This window comes from Pipistrellus hanaki (genome assembly GCF_964339955.1).
Source record: "Pipistrellus hanaki genome assembly, chromosome: 9".
NCBI lineage: Eukaryota > Metazoa > Chordata > Mammalia > Chiroptera > Vespertilionidae > Pipistrellus > Pipistrellus hanaki.
In genome coordinates, this window is record NC_140511.1 from 42,558,230 (window position 1) to 42,577,446 (window position 19,217).

Genomic DNA, 19,217 nt, shown 5'->3' on the forward strand with positions numbered 1-19,217 from the left:
CTACCCTAGGGCCTAGCTGAATAAATGATATGTTATCTACAGAAAAAAGAATGCAATGATGCTCAGAATAGGAAAACACTGGAGTCCCTTAGCATGAGCATCACCTGGAAACTTATAAGCAATGCAAATTCTAGGTCCTTGCTCAATTTACTAAATCAAAAATTCTGGAGGTAGGATCTAGCAATTTGTGTTTTAAAAAGCCCTCCAGGTCATCCTCATGCACACTTAAGTTGGAGTACCAATGACTTAGATCAGGGTTTGACTGTTTTTATGAAGGGCCACATACATGTTTTAGCTTTACAGTTTGTTACTACTACTCAACTCTGCCATTGTAGTGTGAAAACAGCCTAAATAATATATAAATGAATGAGCATGGCTCTGTTTCAATAAACTTTTATTACAAAAACAGGCAATGAGGTTTGGAAACTAGATAGAGGTGGTGCTTGCACAACATTTTGAATGTAATTATTCACTTTCAATTGGTTAGTTTTGTGATATGTGAATTTCACTTCAATAAATTACTTTAAAAAAAACCACACACACACCCATCAGCAGCAAATTTTTATTAGATGGAAGATACCTAGGGTTGGCTCAAAGGAAAGTGGCAACAATTGGCAAGCATTCCTCCACAGAGGAGAGGACGCATTCCTGGCTGTGGGATGGATACTTCTATCTAAGGGTCAGGGTCACCTGCTTAACTTTGACCACTCAGAGAGCTCTTCCCCTGGGTACTCAATATCACCAGTGCTGGCATGAAAGAGCCTGCAATGAGCTAGTTCAACTTGGCTATCAGTTCTTCCAGTTCTGGCCGAGCTTTGAATCTTCCCTTGAAGTCTTCTTCAGAGTGCTGGGGAGAAGAAAAAATAAGTGGGAATCACTGCAGAGCTTTCAATTACTCAAATATGCACAGCATCGAAAAAGGATCCCCCTGCCACCTCAGGAGAGAATGCATCAGAATTCAACTAGCTTTATTGAGTATCTATTATGTACCAGACTTGTATTAGGTACCATGGATTCAAAGTTGAATTGGACTTCCTCCCTGCCTTAAATGAACATCCAGTTTGGTGACAGAAGACAGATTTATAGAGAACTAATATCAAAACTCTGTAAGTATCACACTAGAAGGACTTATAAAAGGAGAATGCCAAAATTCCCCATTAACAATAGGAAATAACAGGTGCAGGACTGGATTATTTCAAATCAGCATGACCATCACATTTTCTCTCTAGATACAGATCTACAGTAATAAGCAAAGGATTAACAGGCATGGACTCAGAACAAGGGAGCTGCATGAAGGAAATGGCATCAGTCTAAGATGACCTGATATTTCTGTGTCATAATAAGAATCATCTTGGCAACAAGGCCCAAATACTCAGTATTTAGGCTAAAGTTCCTAATGTTTTCCAAGTTCTCCATGGCAAACTTCCTTCTGACTGGTATTCTTTACTGAATATATGCAGTGAGGGTACAATTAAGTTTCAAAGATCCAAGAGCTTTTTCTATAAAATACATTTCCCTATTTGTGTTCTGATTAGTTATACTGTATGTGATCTTAAATGGTGCTCTTTCTGCTGTACAACTGCCTGAGGGGGAGAATTTTGAGGTGTGATGGACTTATGCCTAACATCAGGATGCTGTGATGGATTTCAGCTTGTGGTCCATAAAGCATCATTCTGAAGAGCCAGAATCACAGTAATACCAGTCTGGACTAAATTACCCACATCTCTTTATTGTTTCTAAAGCCACGTAGTCTAGATAGTTGGGCCACCAGGGGGACTCTTCTCAAACTAGCACCTACCTCCTTCACTGACAGTTTGACTCCTTCAGGAAGATTGCTTTGGATTATTTCCAAGAAAATCTCTGCAAATGTAGCACTCAAACCGCTTATCTGCAAAAGGAAAGATACTCTAAGAGAGAAGCTGAGCCCTAAACGGTTGCTCAGAGGTTAGATTGTCGGCCTGCAGACTGAAGAGTCTCTGGTTTGATTCCAGTCAAGGGCACATACTGTGATGGCAGGCTTGATCCCCGGCCCTAGTCAGTGCGTGTGGGAGGCAACCAGTTGATGTACCTATCTCTGGGTTTTCCCCCTCCCTTCCATTCTCTCTAAAAGAAATCAATGGAGAAAATATCCTCGGGTAAGGATTAACAACAACAAAAAAAGAGGTGCTGAAAGCTAGGTGAGCGGGAGACATGGCATGGGCTCAACTGTCAGCTCTAGCAAAGCTAGACCACCGCCTTGGGTGAAGGATTATCACCCAGAGATGGTTTCAGAGCCCAGTCTCTACAGGATTTCTCTTGTTCTCTGCCAGGGTGTCTCCTTGCTGAGGAGGTCATGTCCAATACCTGCTCCTCTAGGCAATGGATGTCATAACTGGACCAAAGAAGTTATCAAATCCAGGATGACTTTCTGAGTCAACTCAACCCATTCAGACCAGGACCTGACTGGTGTCAAACGCTGTGCTGAGAATTCAGAGGTGGGTCAGAAATGTGGTAGAAGGGTATGAAAGGGGCTACAGAAACCCACTAGAGAAGTACCTACCTAAATTAATCAGGGAGGTCAAAAAAGCTTCTGAGTGGAGTCCTGAGAAAAACAGGAGTAAACTGGGAGAATTCAACAGTAGGGGGAATTTTCAAAGCAGAGGAAGCAATATTCAGTAAAATGTGGAGGCACAGCACAGTACTAGGGAATTAAAATTAGTTCCATGTGTAGCTGGAATGAATGGGGTATGAAGAAAAGCAAGAGAATAATGAAGGCAGTTAGATGCTAATCTAAAGAGTTCAAATTTGATTCTACGGCCCTCAGTGGCAAGTTAGATCTGTCACAAGATTTATCTCAGATAATTTATTTCTAATAATATTTAAAGAACCAAAGATTTTAAGTACTTTATTTTAAAAATTAACATAGATTTAAGGTATTACTGCCTTAACATTCATTACCTTGCTGACATGTTTCTTGAGTACATATAAAAGAAGTGATATTCATTGGCCAATTGATATTTCTCTCTCTCTCTTCTCTCCCCCCCTCTTTTGGCAATAAAAAGGATGGAAGTAATGATACATGCTACAACCTTGAAAACAGTATGCTGAAGTGAAAGAAATTGGACATAAAGACCATATATTGTACAATTCTATTTAAATGAAATATCCAGAAGAGGTAAAACTATAAAGGCAGAAATTAGATTAGTGGTTGCTAGGAGTCAGAGAAATGGGGAAGAGGAATGACTGCTAATGGGTTCAGAGTTTCTTTTGGGGTTGATGAAAATGTTCTAATATTGACTATGGTGATTGATGGTTACATAAATCTGAATATATTAAAACCCATTTAACTGTATATTTTAAGTGGGTAAATTGTATTGTATGGGAATAAAACTTTCAATAAAGTTGTAAAAAAAAATGGGGGTAATGTTAACTGTGAATTTTTAATAATAGCTCTGGGCACTTTCATGATAGTGTGGTTGTCACCCATCTGTCTCTGCAATAAAATGACAGAGAAGCACTGCTAGAGCTAGCAACTGAGGGGTTTTAAGCAGGAAAATGACATGTATCAAAGTAAAGCAAAGTTGATGAATCTAAAAGATTTTTTGGGGTAGAAGCTTTAGCATTTGGTGAATGAATGGATATCAGAGACCAAAGAAGGATCAAGCATTAGGCTCAAAGGTGAAGAAGATTCTAGAGACCGAGGAACCGTTCCTCTACAATTAGTTTATAAGTACCAAGTGCAGGGCACCTGTGGAACATCCCCGTGGAGAAGTCCAGTAGACAAATGGATATCAGATTTGAAGCTCAACCTAGAGATCAAGACTGGAGATCTAGGCATTGTCGATATATAATGACAGTTACTAAGGTCAGGGGAATGAAGGAGATTGCAGGGGGAAAAGTATTACATAAGGAGAGATGGAGGAATCAAAAACGGAAACCTGCAGAACATCATCATTCAAGGGGCAGGATAAAGGAAGAGACAGGCATGGTAGGAGGAAAAATGTACGGAGAGAAGAACCAAGAGAGGCAAATACATTTCAGGTTTCTCCCAGAATACTTACCTGAACCACTCGCTCATGGATGGTAAGAACTGCGTCCACAAACATTTTGCTGCCCTGCTCCGGTAGCTGCAACACCTCCATGGTTTTGGTGGGCATCGCATAACTGTGGGAAGAAAGAGGGTCCCCTTAAGCCAGCAGCACCACTTTAGTCAGGGTAGTCCCTGAGTACAGCCACTGGTGCATGCAGAGCTCCTGGAACCTAGAGCTGTTATTTGCAGCCAGGGCAAAGCAATAAGATCCTCATGAGCCTCCTCCAGAAGTCTCTAAACTTCCTGAAATGACAGAGGTGTCCACTACTTTTCTGCATCCCCAATCTTGCCTAATATAACACTCTGAATAATACCTGATGATTAGTAAGTATTTGCTGCTACTAAAGAATAGCCAATTCTATGCCGAGACCGGTTTAGCTCAATGGATAGAGCGTCGGCTTGGGGACTGAAAGGACCCCGGTTCGATTCCGGTCAAGGGCATGTACCTTCGTTGCGGGCATATCCCCAGTAGGGAGTGTGCAGGAGGCAACTGATCGATGACTCTCTCTCATCGATGTTTCTAACTCTCTATCTCTCTCCCTTCCTTTCTGTACAAAATCAATAAAATATATTAAAAAAAAAAAAAAATAGCCAATTCTAAAAGAATTGCTAGGTATGCTTTGGAGGATAACTTCGGGTATTTCCCCTCTTCTAGAGAAATGAGGCCTAAAACCCAAATGTTTTAGAGCAGGATTTATCAACCTTAGCACTATCTTAGACCAGAAAATTCATTTTGTTGTGGGGGACTGGCCTACATATCCCTAAAATCTCCCTATTAGATGCCAGTAGTACCCCCTGCAAGTGGTGACAATCAAAATTGTCTCCAGACATTGTTAAATTCCCCCTAGTTGGGAACCACTGTAGAGTCTGCTCGCTATAATCAGCTTCAGCAGATCTGCATGCTACAGTGGGAAGAGCATTGGACTTGGGGTCAAATGTTGGCCCTGCCACTTATTAGCAATATTTATTAAGGCGAGTCACTCCCTGCTCTGAGAAGAGGTCTATATCAATAGATTATTGTGAGGATTAGGTATGATAGGACTGATGGCTGAACAGAAATATGGTTCATCAAACTAAAGAAAAATGGAATAACAACAGAATTTCTGAATTTTCATGCCATAAAAAGCTTCATTAATTAATAGCAGGAAGGCATGGTCCTCTACAGATAGACTGCTACAAAAGGAAGATTGGTATAATGGAAAATTGATCAAAGACATGACAGTCAGTCCTAGATTTAAATGTTGGCTCTGCTACTTATTTGACCTTGGACAAATTTACTCAGCTTTCTGAGACTCAGATTCTTCATTTCTAAAATGAGGATAATAATAACTAGTTATAGGGTTGTTGCAATGATTAAACTAGTTATTATTTGCCTGATATGCTGTGCCTACAAATGCTAGTCCCCTTGCTCTGTGAACAGTGAGTAAATGGTAGATATTGCAAATTCTTCCAGGCAGCCTCCCTAAATAACATCCCCTTCTACTTTTCAGCACAATCTCTGCTCTCCTCTTCCAATTCCAATTTGATAGTACCCAGGTATAAAACAAAATGACACATTCATAGAGTTGTTACAGAAGATCAAGTAAAATAACTATGTAAAAGCTTTCAGGAATGTAAAACATGCCATTTTTTCTTTTTAACATTCTGCAGATAAGACTAAAAGGAGTTGCCCATTCCTGCTACTGAGCATACATTTTATTCCTCAACACTTACTTTGCCAAGATTTCATTGATTTGTTTATTTATTCATTCATGCACTTAATAAACACTTGCTGAGAGCCTCCTCTGTCCTCGGCACTCTGGTGGGCATCATGTAGCCTGTGCTTTAAAGGAGCTCACTAAGAGTGTTTTGGACAGACAGGTAAGTAGAAGAACATCTTCACCACAGTAAGACAAAGACAATAACAGGGACGTACCAAATACTATAGGGACAAGAGGAAGAGAAGTGGGGGTCAGGGAAGGCTTCACAGATGGAGTATCAGGATGTAAAGAATGAACAGAGGTGTTTGCCCCAAAAAGTGCAGCAGTTATCTCAAGGCAAGGAGGCATGAGAAGCTCTCAAAGAGAACCAACAGGAAAACCAAACATAGTTTGGTAAGAAAATACTGGGAACTCTGGTCATTAAAGTAGAATGCCTTTGAGTAGTAAGAGTATAATTTTCCATTAGTTTCTGCACTTTTCAGATTTAATCAATAGTAAAAACAGAAGGGAAAAAATGAAATACAGTAACTGAATTTCAAGAGTCAACTTTTCATGATAAAATAATGCTACCTTTTGGGAATATTGCCTAAGACAGGGCAGAAGGGAGCTGGCTGGGGTGCTAGGGGACTTAGAATCTGTGGACTCTGCTATATATAAGATATACTTCCATTTTATTTTATTTTATTTTATTTTTTATATACCTCCATTTTAAACAATGTAAGTGGGCTTAAACAAAAAAAGTAAGAGTAGCCTTTCCAGAGAGGTGCTGAGTGATGCTGTTACTCTCCAAAGAGCACAGGGGCTAGGATCAGCTTTAGGCTTGGAAGCTGCTCCCAGATGAGTCATATTTCCATCACTCCAGGCATCTGCTCAGCAAGGGAGGCCCCTTCCTCTCCTCTCCTGGGTTAGCTGCAGCTATAGCAAAGCAGACCATTTATAGAACAAAAGCCAGCACTCTGCTCCTTTGCCCAATTCCACCTCAAGGTCAAAGCACTCCCCACACTCCCAGAGGAAAATGGATCATGATGGAATGAAAATCAAAAGAAAAAATTATTTCATCTCTGAAAAGCTGGGCAGTGAGAATGCCTAACCATACAGTGGTCTGAAAACCTCAATCAATGCAGAGAGTGAGTTGCTGAAAATAAATGTCTCTTTATGCTCTGTGCTATATGGAGCAAAGAGTCAAGAAAAGGCACATATAAAAAAATCATTCAGTTTGCTGTTCTAGGAATCCTGCCCATGCCTATTGGAATTCAGTCCAAATCCACGAATATTTATTCATTGCCTACTATGTGTCAGGTACTAGGCAAGTATGTATTTAAAAGGGGGAATTTTACCACATGTAAATTATATCTCCAAACCTCATTTATCAACAACAAAGCAGAGCATGCTACTCACACCAAGAATATTTCATGCAAAGACAGCCTTCGTACCTTTCCTCCACTTTAATGGAGAGATGGTTGCAGAAGTTGTGAACATATTGGGCATAACTCTCTGCCAGGGCCATGTCATATGCAGTCATGTGAATGTTCAAAACCCCATATTCATAATCTGTCCCCAAATTAATGGCTCTCAATTCCACGGTTTTCTTACTCTTCTTGGGCTAAACGGAAAAACAAAAAGAGAAAGAAGATAAATGAAACTATTATATAAGAAACTCTAGCCGAGATCGGTTTGGCTCAATGGATAGAGCATCGGCTTGGGGACTGAAGGGTCCCGGGTTCGATTCCGGTCAAGGGCATGTACCTTGGTTGTGGGCATATCCCCAGTAGGGGGTGTGCAAGAGGCAGCTGATCGATGACTCTCTCTCATCGATGTTTCTAACTCTCTATCTCTCTCCCTTTCTCTCTGTACAAAATCAATAAAATATATTTTTTTTTTAAATTTTTTTTAAAAAAAAGAAACTTTAATTTTACAAAATAAATTTTTAAATTAGTTTTATTTAAAAATATTTTTTTAAATATATTTTATTGATTTTTACAGAGATGAAGGGAGAGGGATAGAGAGTTAGAAACACTGCTGAGAGGGAAAAATCAATCAGCTGCCTCCTGCACATCCCCCACTGGGGATGTGCCCTTAACAAGGTACATGCCCTTGACTGGAATCGAACCTGGGACCCTTCAGTATGCAGGCTGACGCTCTATCCGTGAGCCAAACCGGTTAGGGCTAATTAGTCTTTCATATAAATTTGTTTATCACTTTCCTCTCAGGTTACCATACCTACAAAATGAAGTTCTCCTGGAAAGGAATGGGCAGCTTCCCTTGCCAGTCTGAGCTGTGACATCAGCCAATTAAAGGCAAGGGAATATTGCTGGCATTACTTTAAGATGAATACAGTGACTGTCTTTGACAATTAACTTGTCTTGAGACTCAACTTCTATCAAGAAAGTTTCTCAACTAGAAATAATCAAACCTAAATGCCCATCAAGAGAGGAACTTGTTAAATAAATCATGGAACAACCATATACAAATACCTAAGTACTTGTTAAATAAATCATGGAATAACCATATACAAGTACAGCTGTAAAAAGAAAAAAAAAATTTCTCTATGTACTGATATGGAAAAGCCTTTAAAATAAATTAGTTGATAAAAGCAAACTATACAATAACATGTTCAGAATATTATCATACATATAAAAAAGGGTAGGTATGCCATATATACAAAAAGAATAGGTATGTGTTTGTGTGTGTGTGTGTGTGTGTGTGTGTGTGTGTGTAATTATATAGAAATTTATTTGCTTGTATATCCAAAAAACATCTTTAAAAGGATGCACAAATATACTATATCATTGGCTGGTTACCAGTGAGGGAACTGGATGGCTGGGGCATAGAGGTAGAAAGGAGACTTTTTATACTACTTCCCTTATATCTGTACTAATAAAAAAGTAATATGCAAATTGGTCAGGATCCCTCACAGTAACAACCAAACAGCAGGCTGCGTGTGGTGACAGGACCGGCAGGGGGGTTAGTGAGGGATGGCCAAACAACTAAACAGTAGGCTGTGTGGGGCGACCAAGCCGGCAGGGGTGGGCAGTGAGTGGCGACCAAATGGCCGAACAGCAGGTTGCATGGGGCAATCAGGCTGGCAGGGGGAGGGGAGGGCAGTGAAGGGTGACCAGACTGGCGGGGGGCGGGGGGCAGTTGGGGGCGACCAGGCCAGCAGGAGGGGAAGTTAGGAGCGATTAGGCCAGCAGGCAGGTGAGTAGTTAGGAGCCAGTGGTCCCGGATTATGAGAAGGATGTCCGACTGCCAGTTTAGGCCCTATCCCAGGGATCAGGCCTAAACCGGTAGTCGGACATCCCCCAAGGACTCCCAGATTGGAGGCTGGGCTGCAGGCCCCCATTCCCCCCATGCATGAATTTCGTGCACTGGGCCTCTAGTATTTTTTATAATGTGAATCTTTCATCAATTCAAAATTAGAATCTACTGGGATTTTTTAATTAGTAAAAATTTTATTGTCCTATAATATATTGAAAAATGCATAATTATACATCTTAACCAATTTCCATAAAGTTAAAGTATAATCAGTATCCTAAATAAGAAATAGACCAACACCCAAAAAATATCCTGCCCCTCAAATTGATAACCATTATTCTAACTTCTAAAACCAGGAGGTTATTTTGCTTGTTTTTGAAATTTGCAAAATTGAAATGATACACTATGTTCTCTTTTGTGTATGGCTTCTTTCATTTATTACGTTTGTAAGATTCATCATGTATTAGGTAAAACAACAACAGTTCTTACTCTATTGTATGAATGTGCTACAATTTATCCTTCTTACTGTTGGGAATTTGGGTTGCTTCCAGTGTGGGGCCATTATGAATAAGAGCATTGCTACCAATATTTTTGTTTTGTTTTGTTTTTTTCTTTTAATTTTACACTTTAAACAAGTAGGTTTAATTTTTTTTTTTTCAATTTTGAATGTTTTTATTTCCCTTTAATTATTGGAGGGCAGTTTTACTGGATATGGAATTTGCTATATTCTTTTTTTTTTTTTTTTAATATATTTTATTGATTTTTTACAGAGAGGGAGAGGGACAGAGAGCCAGAAACATTGATGAGAGAGAAACATCGACCAGCTGCCTCCCTCACACCCCCTACTGGGGATGTGCCCGCAACCAATGCACATGCCCCTGATCAAAATCGAACCTGGGACCCTTCAGTCCGCAGACTGATGCTCTATCCACTGAGCCAAACTGGTTTCGGCAAATTGTGCAATTTGATGAGCAGAAGTTCTTATTTTTAATGTAATTCAATTAATTCATTCATTCTTTTGTGGTTATAGTGATTTTTGTGTCTGGTTTAAGAAATATGTCTACCTTAAGATCATGAATATATTGTTGTATGTTATCTTCTAGCAGTTTGATGATTTTGACATATATTGCATTTAGATCTGCAGCTCATTTTTTAAGTGATTTTTGATATGATGTGAAATAGGAATCAGAGCCATTTTCCCCACACATAATCACCAGTCCAGTTAATCCAGCACCATTGCAGTGTCAATTTCATCATATAAGTGTCCACAGATGCGGGTTTGTTCCTACAGTTTTTATTCTATTCCACTGGACTATGTGTCTTTCCTTGAGCCAAAACCACAATTCCTAATTACTGGAGATTTATAAGAAGTCATGAAGTTTGGTAGAAATAATTTTTTTAAGAAGAAGGAAAACAAATTTATCTCCATTTACATGTCTCAGTCATCCCTGTCTAACAGCCAACAGCCTAGTGGCTGCCACAGCAGAGTGGTCCCTGGCAGAGCACCTGGAATGGTTCCCGTACTTCACTGCTCTCCAGGTCAGTCTGAGAGAGCAGGGACCCAACATGGGGGAGCAAGAAGAGGACTCAAACCGTCCTTTCATAAGGCCAATAACACTGATAACAGGCCTGATCTCACAAGGGTGTTCTGAGAACTGAAAACACTGTATGTAAATACAAGCTATGGCACATATTTAAGCACTCAATAAATATAAACTTTTAATACTATTTTCATTCTATCTTTTTTTTTAAATATGTTTTTATTGATTTCAGATGGGAAGGGAGAGAGACAGAGAGAGATAGAAACATTAATGATGAGTGAGAATCATTGCTCGGCTGCCTCGTGCACACCCCCTGCTGGGGATCAAGCCTGCAAACCAGGCATGTGCCCTTGACAGGAATCAAACCCGGGACCCTTCAGTCTGCAGGCCAACACTCCACCCACTGAGCCAAACTGGCTAGGGCTATTTTCATTCTTATATTCCTCATATCTAACACAGGGCCTGGCAGAGAAAACATGCAATGACTCACTATTTTAGAATTTTAGAACAGGACAGCATTTACAGATAATTTTGTCCTAGTTCATCATCTTTGCAGGGGAAGAATATGAAACCCAGAGAGATTAAATAAGTCCCCCAGAGTCCCACAGCCAGACAGGATAGATCCTAGAACTAAAGCCTAGATCTGACCCCCGCAATGCAGGGATTTTTCCACTGTAGCCTCTGCATTCCTGAAGTTCTTAACAGTGGTGTCCACCCCAAGGTCCTACAGTTTGCAGTGAGACACTCTCCTCTAGAGACCAACCCTCAAGGAGTAGGAGCTTGGCTCTCTTCTTCAGAAGACGCCACACCCGTGGCCAAATGCAGCAATCCGGGCTTTTTATCCTGACAGCCTGCACTGCAGTCGGATCTGTGAAGAATGCTGAGGAGGAATGCATGGGGAGCGGCTGAAATTTTCCAGCACAGAGAGGAGGAGCTTTTTCTTAACCAGGGAAAATGCCAGGGCTTTTCAAAGGTGTCGCTTTAGGGGAACAAAAAAAGAAAGCTGACTCCAGTATCCCTCTTGGCATCTCTCTTGCTTTTCCGTGTTGGCCTAGATATGCCTGGAGCAATCCACACCATCAGGAGTCTATTGTGATGTTAGATTTCAGTTCTGAGCCAGGGCAAAGAATAACCAGCAAGAGCTTGACTGCACCAGACATCAGTCACTAGTTTTTATAATTTTATCTGAATAATCTTTTTCACATCCTTCCCTTCTTTTCTAAATGCCTGAGTTCAGGCCTTCATGACTGCCATGATGTATATGACTGCAGCTGTGTTTTGGGGCGGCCACCCTGACTGCACATGAAGGAGAGCCAGGAAGGAAAAGAAGGGAGGCTAGGCGAAAGGTGGCAGGGAAGATGGACTATTGCCCACCATCAGACTTTGGTGTTCCTGTGAATGACCTGGATTCACTGTGGGGTGGCTCAGGGTGGCCATTCTTAAATCCCTGTAGGATTGCACTATGATCTCCCAAACAAATCATGGGATAAATTACTAAAACAATTTTATAAAGAATTATTCACATTATTACCCTGTTTTACAGACAGAAAACAGATCCTCTGAAGGCACATTATTTGCCCAGGTTACTGGGAAACTTTGCTGGGAAAGAGCAAAGAAAGAAAGGAGTCTTATTAGAATCACAGGCAACTATAGGTAGGTAGGATCTTAGAACTGATTTAGTGTCTCCTTCTTCTCCTCCCTAATTTTGTACAGGGGGATGCTGAGGCACAGAAAGGGGAAATGACAGACTTAAGATACAATAGTAAGGAAATGGCAAAGGAAATGTAAGGAAATGCACAAATTTCGTGCACCAGGCCTCTAGTTTAATCATAAAGAGCACCATGCTTCCCATGGAACAAACTACCTTGCTGCACCATGCTGATTATGCCCCTAAGGGGAAAAACCACCTCCGATGGGTACAGTTGAAAGGGCTATTAAGGACTATAGGCCTGTCAACTATAAAGTCGATAGTTGTTACTTAATAAATGGTATCTTTTGGGGTATGGGATGATGCTCCAACTAGCCGAGACACCCAGCCAGGGCTAATGAGTGGTATCTTTAAAAAGGTTCATCTAGACCTGCCTACTCCTCAGGGTTTCATGTTACCTCATCCCCTAGTGTCCATTTGAAACACCAGAATTAAAAATTATTAATTTTTTAATCCTGGTGTTTAAAAACTATTCCCAATTGCATCTCCAGGATCAATGTCTTCTCACCTTTGCCCAGAATGTTTCCCCTCCCTGCAAAGTGTCTGACTCTTTACCCCATACCCTTAATGTGAGCAAATCCTATTCATTTTTTAAGACTCGGCTCATGAAAGCCTACCCTGATTCCTCAGGCAAAGTTAGGCACTACTCCTCTGTGTTCCCACAGCCACCCCTTTATACACTACTATCATTTATCACATGTATTCAATTATTCGACAAATATTTACTGACCACTAGTGATGGGTCAGATAAGGGTTATCATTAGGGATGTGATAGTAATATAGCCATAGTATCTGCTCACTGAAGCCTGAACTCAGGCATTCTAACTTGCAATCTATCAGGAAAGGCATATACAGAACAGATAATGTAAACAGATGAATGTTTCAAGGGAGAATAATAGAGTGCTATGGAATTATAAAAGGAGAAATTAATGCTATCATTATTATCACTACTTACAGGCTATTTGTACCAGACACTGTGCTAAGTATTTAAAATTTTATTATTTAATTTACTCCTCACAACAACATTGGGAAGTACTAGGTGTACCAGTAAACAATGGCAGATTTTGTAATCAAAGAAAACATAATATTTCAAGAAAAACGTTAAAAGTGCTTTATTCAAAGTAATGTTCCCACAGCCACCCCTTTATACACTACTATCATTTATCACATGTATTCAATTATTCGACAAATATTTACTGACCACTAGTGATGGGTCAGATAAGGGTTATCATTAGGGATGTGATAGTAATATAGCCATAGTATCTGCTCACTGAAGCCTGAACTTAGGCATTCTAACTTGCAATCTATCAGGAAAGGCATATACAGAACAGATAATGTAAACAGATGAATGTTTCAAGGGAGAATAATAGAGTGCTATGGAATTATAAAAGGAGAAATTAATGCTATCATTATTATCACTACTTACAGGCTATTTGTACCAGACACTGTGCTAAGTATTTAAAATTTTATTATTTAATTTACTCCTCACAACAACATTGGGAAGTACTAGGTGTACCAGTAAACAATGGCAGATTTTGTAATCAAAGAAAACATAATATTTCAAGAAAAACGTTAAAAGTGCTTTATTCAAAGTAATGTTCTTCACTAGCTACACATTTCCCCAATTTTGTGTACCAGGCCTCTAGTCCACACTAATAAAAGAGAAATATGTAAATTGATCTACCTTTATGACACCCTGGAGTGAGTATACAAATCAACTCAACAAAAATGGTAGGTTAATTTGCATACACAGGTGCCAAGTGGCTGGGGGCGGTAAGCTTGTGTTGTCATCAGGGCGACCAACATAGGTGTTTCGCACCGCCGCAGTTGCTCCGGGCTTCCGGGCAGCATAGGAAGGCAGGAAGGCAGAAAGGCGGCTCTAGGCCAGAGCAAGGGCAGTGCCGGCAGCCAGGGGAAGGAAGGCCCATTCTTGCACGAATCTTCGTGCATCAGGCCTCTAGTATATAAATGGAGTTCTCTGCATCTCAAAAACTATGAAAACATTTATGAGTTTCTCTGTTAATATTTGTTTTTATCAAGTAAAACTGATGGGAGAAAAATTTGAAGTTTAGAAAATTATATCCATTAACTTAATGCCTTTCTAAAGTGTAGATTACATTAACAGTAAACTTGAGAAGGGATTCAAGGATCTGAGGGCATATGGTGTGAAAGACATTGAGATAATGTATGTGAAAGTACTTTGGAAATGGAATGGGATCATTACTATTATCACATCAAATATGAATCCATCTAAAACTCTGACACTGTTGTTATGCAGCAGAACAGGCAAGGCAGAAGGAGATTTCAGTGGGCTGGAGATCAGGGTGCTCAATGGCAGAGGCTAAGTCAGGCTTTCACAGGAGTCTCTCTCTGTGCCTGGAAAATCCCTGGGAAACTCTTTTATGTTCTTTACAGTCCTGGTGTTTCCAGCTACCCCAGCAGCTGGATGTTCCTAGAGGAGTGTCTGTGCATTTCACATACGCACTGTAAGGATATAGGTGGCACTTAATAAATGTTTGTTGAACTGAACTCCATAACACCTCCACTGACCCTTTCAGGGAGACTTGCTTCTTTATCTTTGTTCTCTTGATACTTTTTTTTTTTTTAATATATATTTTATTGATTTTGTACAGAGAAGAAGGGAGAGAGATAGAGAGTTAGAAACATAGATTAGAGAGAGTCATCGATCAGCTGCCTCTTGCACACCCCCTACTGGGGATATGCCCGCAACCAAGGTACATGCGATTGACCGGAATCAAACCCGGGACCCTTCAGTCCCCAAGCCGACGCTCTGTCCATTGAGCCAAACCGGTCCCGGCTGTTCTCTTGATACTTAATTCATTCTGCCTATGTAAGTACACTTAGAATGTGTACTTAGTTACACTTTTGAGCACTATCTTTCCCAGCCCACTATCTATTTTTTTGTAGACAGAGACTGTGTCTCATTCACCGGAGAATCATCTGTGTTCAGCACAGTCCCTGGCACATAGTTGATGCTCCATAATGGTTTTTCTTTTCAATGAGTTACAAGAGGTATACTTCAGGGAAAACATGGATGCCAGTTTAAAATAACTATTCCTGCCGGGACCGGTTTGGCTCAATGGATAGAGCGTCAGCTTGGGGACTAAAAGGTCCCGGGTTCGATTCCGGTCAAGGGCACGTACCTTGGTTGCGGGAATATCCCCAGTGGGGGGTGTGCAAGAGGCAGCTGATCGATGAATCTCTCTCATCGATGTTTCTAACTCTCTATCTCTCTCCCTTCCTCTCTGTACAAAATCAATAAAATATATTTAAAAAAATAAATAAATAAAATAACTATTCCTAAGCCAACTAGAAGGCTAGGTATGGGTTATAGGACTTTTAGCCAGTCCTATAGTATAACCCATCCCTAGCCATAGTCACTGGACTGGCAAAACCCATCTTTCTGTTCCCAGGAAGCTAGGCCTGTCACCATAAAGTGATTCTGAGCTGCTGGTGTTTCCAGGACTGATGCACACTTTCCTCTCAGAGCTAATCTATCTGAGGAGCTAAACAAAATAAACAGGCGTCAGAAATGGCAGATAGCTCCTCTATGTCAACAGTAAAAATAACATTCATTAAGGTTCCCAGAGAAAAGGTATCAGGGGTCCTACGGGCTATCCTACGTTACAAAAGATACACCAGGGCCAGAAGATAGAATTTATAACAACTACAAATTAATAGCAATTTATATTGCCTGTTTGACCTTCCCACACCTTCCTCTTGACAATTCTCTGATTCTTGGGCTGCTGTTGCCCCAAGATTGAAAGCAGGATAACAGCTGAGGGCAAGTATGTAAGTGGTCTTGGGAGAAATGACCTAGCACTATGTAAATATGAATGACTATATTATTTTTTATTTCTGTCAAATAAAAATCACTCCAAACACTCTAAAGCATTTACATGCAACAGAATAATGAAGGCCTTTAAGAGAATAATGAGGTTTGCAGATATGCTCTAAAATGTGATCTCTCACTGCCTTGAGTCAAGCTGGGACTTAGAAAAGAAAGAAAAAAAAGTATCATTCCGTAAAGGGGAAGGAGCATGTGCAAAGGCACAGAGGCCTGAGGCAGCATGGGGGCGTGAGAAATGTGCCTGAAGCACAGGATGCAAGAAGGAAAATCACTGAGGAGGAGGTTGGGTCCATGCTATGAGAGACTTGGAACGCCATCGTTTGCTGTCATCTCCCATGTTATCCCCCAAGAAGAAGCCTCATTTTCATCTCCCCTATCACTTACTCCTCAGAGAAGCAACAAGGACAAGGGCACAGGGTGGAAGGATGGGAACCAACCAGGCCACAAAAGAAAAAAGGAGGTAAAACTAGTATTGCCCAGGAAAGCTGAGATGAGGTAGGTGTGCATTTTTCTTCCCAAGGTTCAGGGGTCTTCAGACTGAGTGTGGGACCTTTGGAAGGAGTGAAGAGATTATACCAGCAGAAATGGGACAAGGGCTAGGCACTTTGTGCATGAGAATTAATTCCCATCCCAGGGATGTGGGGCTCAAAAGATTAGAGGGCCCAGCCTGAGACCTAGCGAGGAAAAAACGTATTTGTTTTTCCTAGGTTCCAGACTTAAGAAGAAAAAGGGGGCCACAAAGATGCCTTCGAGCTCTTCCAGTCCAGTGCCCTAGTCAGGTAAAGGAGCTGGAACTTGGGACAGAGCCTCTGCAAGATGAGAGCTTTCTCTGTGCTGTCTATGCAGGAAGCAAGCCTGCAGCAGCTTCCACCACTATCCAGCACTACTGTGCCAGCCACCCCAGACAATGAATGACATCAGAGAAAAGCCTAAACTGCAAATAAAGGGAGCAGAACTCCCTTCAAGCAACCAAGGTCATCTGGGACCAGCCGTTTGCAGATAGTGGGTTGTGTGTGCCAGCTCTGATTTCTAAAGCCTCAGGGCAGCTTCAATAACCACATTTCAATTTAGCTCAATCAATATTTACTGCCCTCTATTTGATGCCAGATACTGTGTTGGACACTGAGGATACAGAAGAAATAAGGCATGGCCTCTACCCATCTAGAAGATGGTTAAACAGATGGTTAAAACAGAGCATTAGGTCCTAGGACAGAGGAAGGACAGGACTCTGGAAGCTCATGGCAGGACAAGTAACCCAGTGCAGGGAATCCAGGAAGGTTTCTTGGAAGGGAAGATCCATATTTTCCATCCTCACCCTGCTTCTCACTGAGATTTAAAGGTTGAGGATGTATTAACCAAGTGAAAAAGGGGAGATAACAGCATGTGAGGCCTTAAAACGGTATGGTGATTTGGATGAAAAGCGAGAGGCCCAATACAGTTAAAGCATGGTCTCCATGAGATAGCATAAGGAGCTAGAGAGAAAGATGGGGACAGATAGCATTAAATATGACATTAAACTTCCTTTTTTACCAAGCTAAGGAGTGTGTTGGAGCATGACATATGCAGAAAATTAAGATGAAAGATCCCAAAACATTAAAAACACCCTTCTCCCCCCCCCAAAAAAAACAAAACAAAACCAGTTTCATTTCCTGACAACTATGCTAAGGTGTCACAACTCAGAAGGGGTGTAAATCACTCTTCTGATTTTTAATAGCACTTTATTTTATTTATTTTTAGAGAGAGGGGGAGAAACATCGATTTGTTGTTCCAATTATTTATGCATTCATTGGCTAGGTAATTCTTGTATGTGCCCTGAAGGGGGATCAAACTCACAACCTTGGTATATCAGTACAGTGCTCTAACCAACTGAGCTCCTGGCCAGGGTATTTAATAGTACTTTATATCTTCCTTTTAGCACTTGTCATTTTCTGCTTGGGAACATAATCACCTACGTCTTATCTCTAATGGTTTACCAGCTCCCTCTGAGCATGAACCAGATCTTGTTCATTCCACCTGTGAAGTTTTATTACAGCCCAGTTTACATAGGCAAGTTGTCCCCAAGAATGCCTAGTACATAGTAAACATTTTATTAATATTTCATAGCATCATGGAGTTATAGGATATCAAAACTAAAAACTCTTAAAAGATATTTTACTCCAGAGTTTCTCAACCTTTTTGAAGAGCCTGAAAAAAGCTACAGACTCTCTTCTCAGAAAAATTCACACATGGAAAACATTTTACATAAAATTTCAGGGTCCACCATGCCCAGGGGATTAAGGTTAATTTATCCAAAGTCACAAAGCTAATGAGTTGCAGAACCAAGCCTAGAACATAAGTGTCCTGGCTCACAACAAACAAACAGTTGGGCTGTTTCCTGCTGGGAGGCTGCCTGATACAAGCCTTGGACATGGCAATGTTCTCCTAGTGAAATTCCTTGATATAGGATGATGCTTAAGAGAACATGACAAGCTTGGTGGCTTCAGAAGCCCAAGTACAGTGGTTTTCAACTTTTGCCAAGGAGAGAGAGGCAATGGATGATATGCATGTTACACGGGAACATTAAAATAAGCCCAAGAACCAAAAGTAATGTTGAAGACTCCTCAGAAGAACTGCAAAGTCTTCTTTACTGTTTACAGGAAGTGACAGAATCATGACTCAAAGCCACACCTTCTGACTTTCAGACCAGTGTTGTGTTTACCCCACCAGAAAATCCTCTGCACATGCACAGGAATCTCACTACCCAGAAACAATCCTGCAGCTGGAGCCAGGGAAGTAGGCTAAATAATCCTATCGTATACAATAAAAGGGTAATATGCAAATCGACCAAACAGAGGAACGACCTGTCACTATGACATGCACTGAACACCAGGGGGCAGACGCTCAATGCAGGAGCTGCCGCCTGGTGGTGAGTGCGCTCCCTCAGGGGGAGAGCTGCTGATGGCTCAAGCCGGGCTGATGGCTGGCGAGTGCAGCAGCCCACCTCAGCACTAAGGATGTCTGACTGCCATGGGGAGCAGGCCTATGCCGCAGTTGGACATCCCCTGAGGGCACCCAGACTGCAAAAGGGCGCAGG

General features: G+C 41.0%; 1 protein-coding gene across 1 annotated transcript in view; it reads right to left on the reverse strand.

Moving 5' to 3' along the window:
* Positions 1–548: 548 nt before the first annotated feature.
* MRPL48 (mitochondrial ribosomal protein L48) overlaps positions 549–19,217 on the reverse strand; it is a 32,458-nt gene continuing 13,789 nt past the window's right edge. The window contains exons 5-8 of the mRNA XM_084893442.1: positions 7,203–7,372; positions 4,041–4,143; positions 1,799–1,888; positions 549–847 (exon numbers count right to left, since the gene is read on the reverse strand). Of these exons, the coding sequence (XP_084749568.1) occupies positions 773–847; positions 1,799–1,888; positions 4,041–4,143; positions 7,203–7,372 (438 nt within the window). The 3' untranslated portion in view covers positions 549–772. The remainder of the gene's footprint in view (positions 848–1,798; positions 1,889–4,040; positions 4,144–7,202; positions 7,373–19,217) is intronic.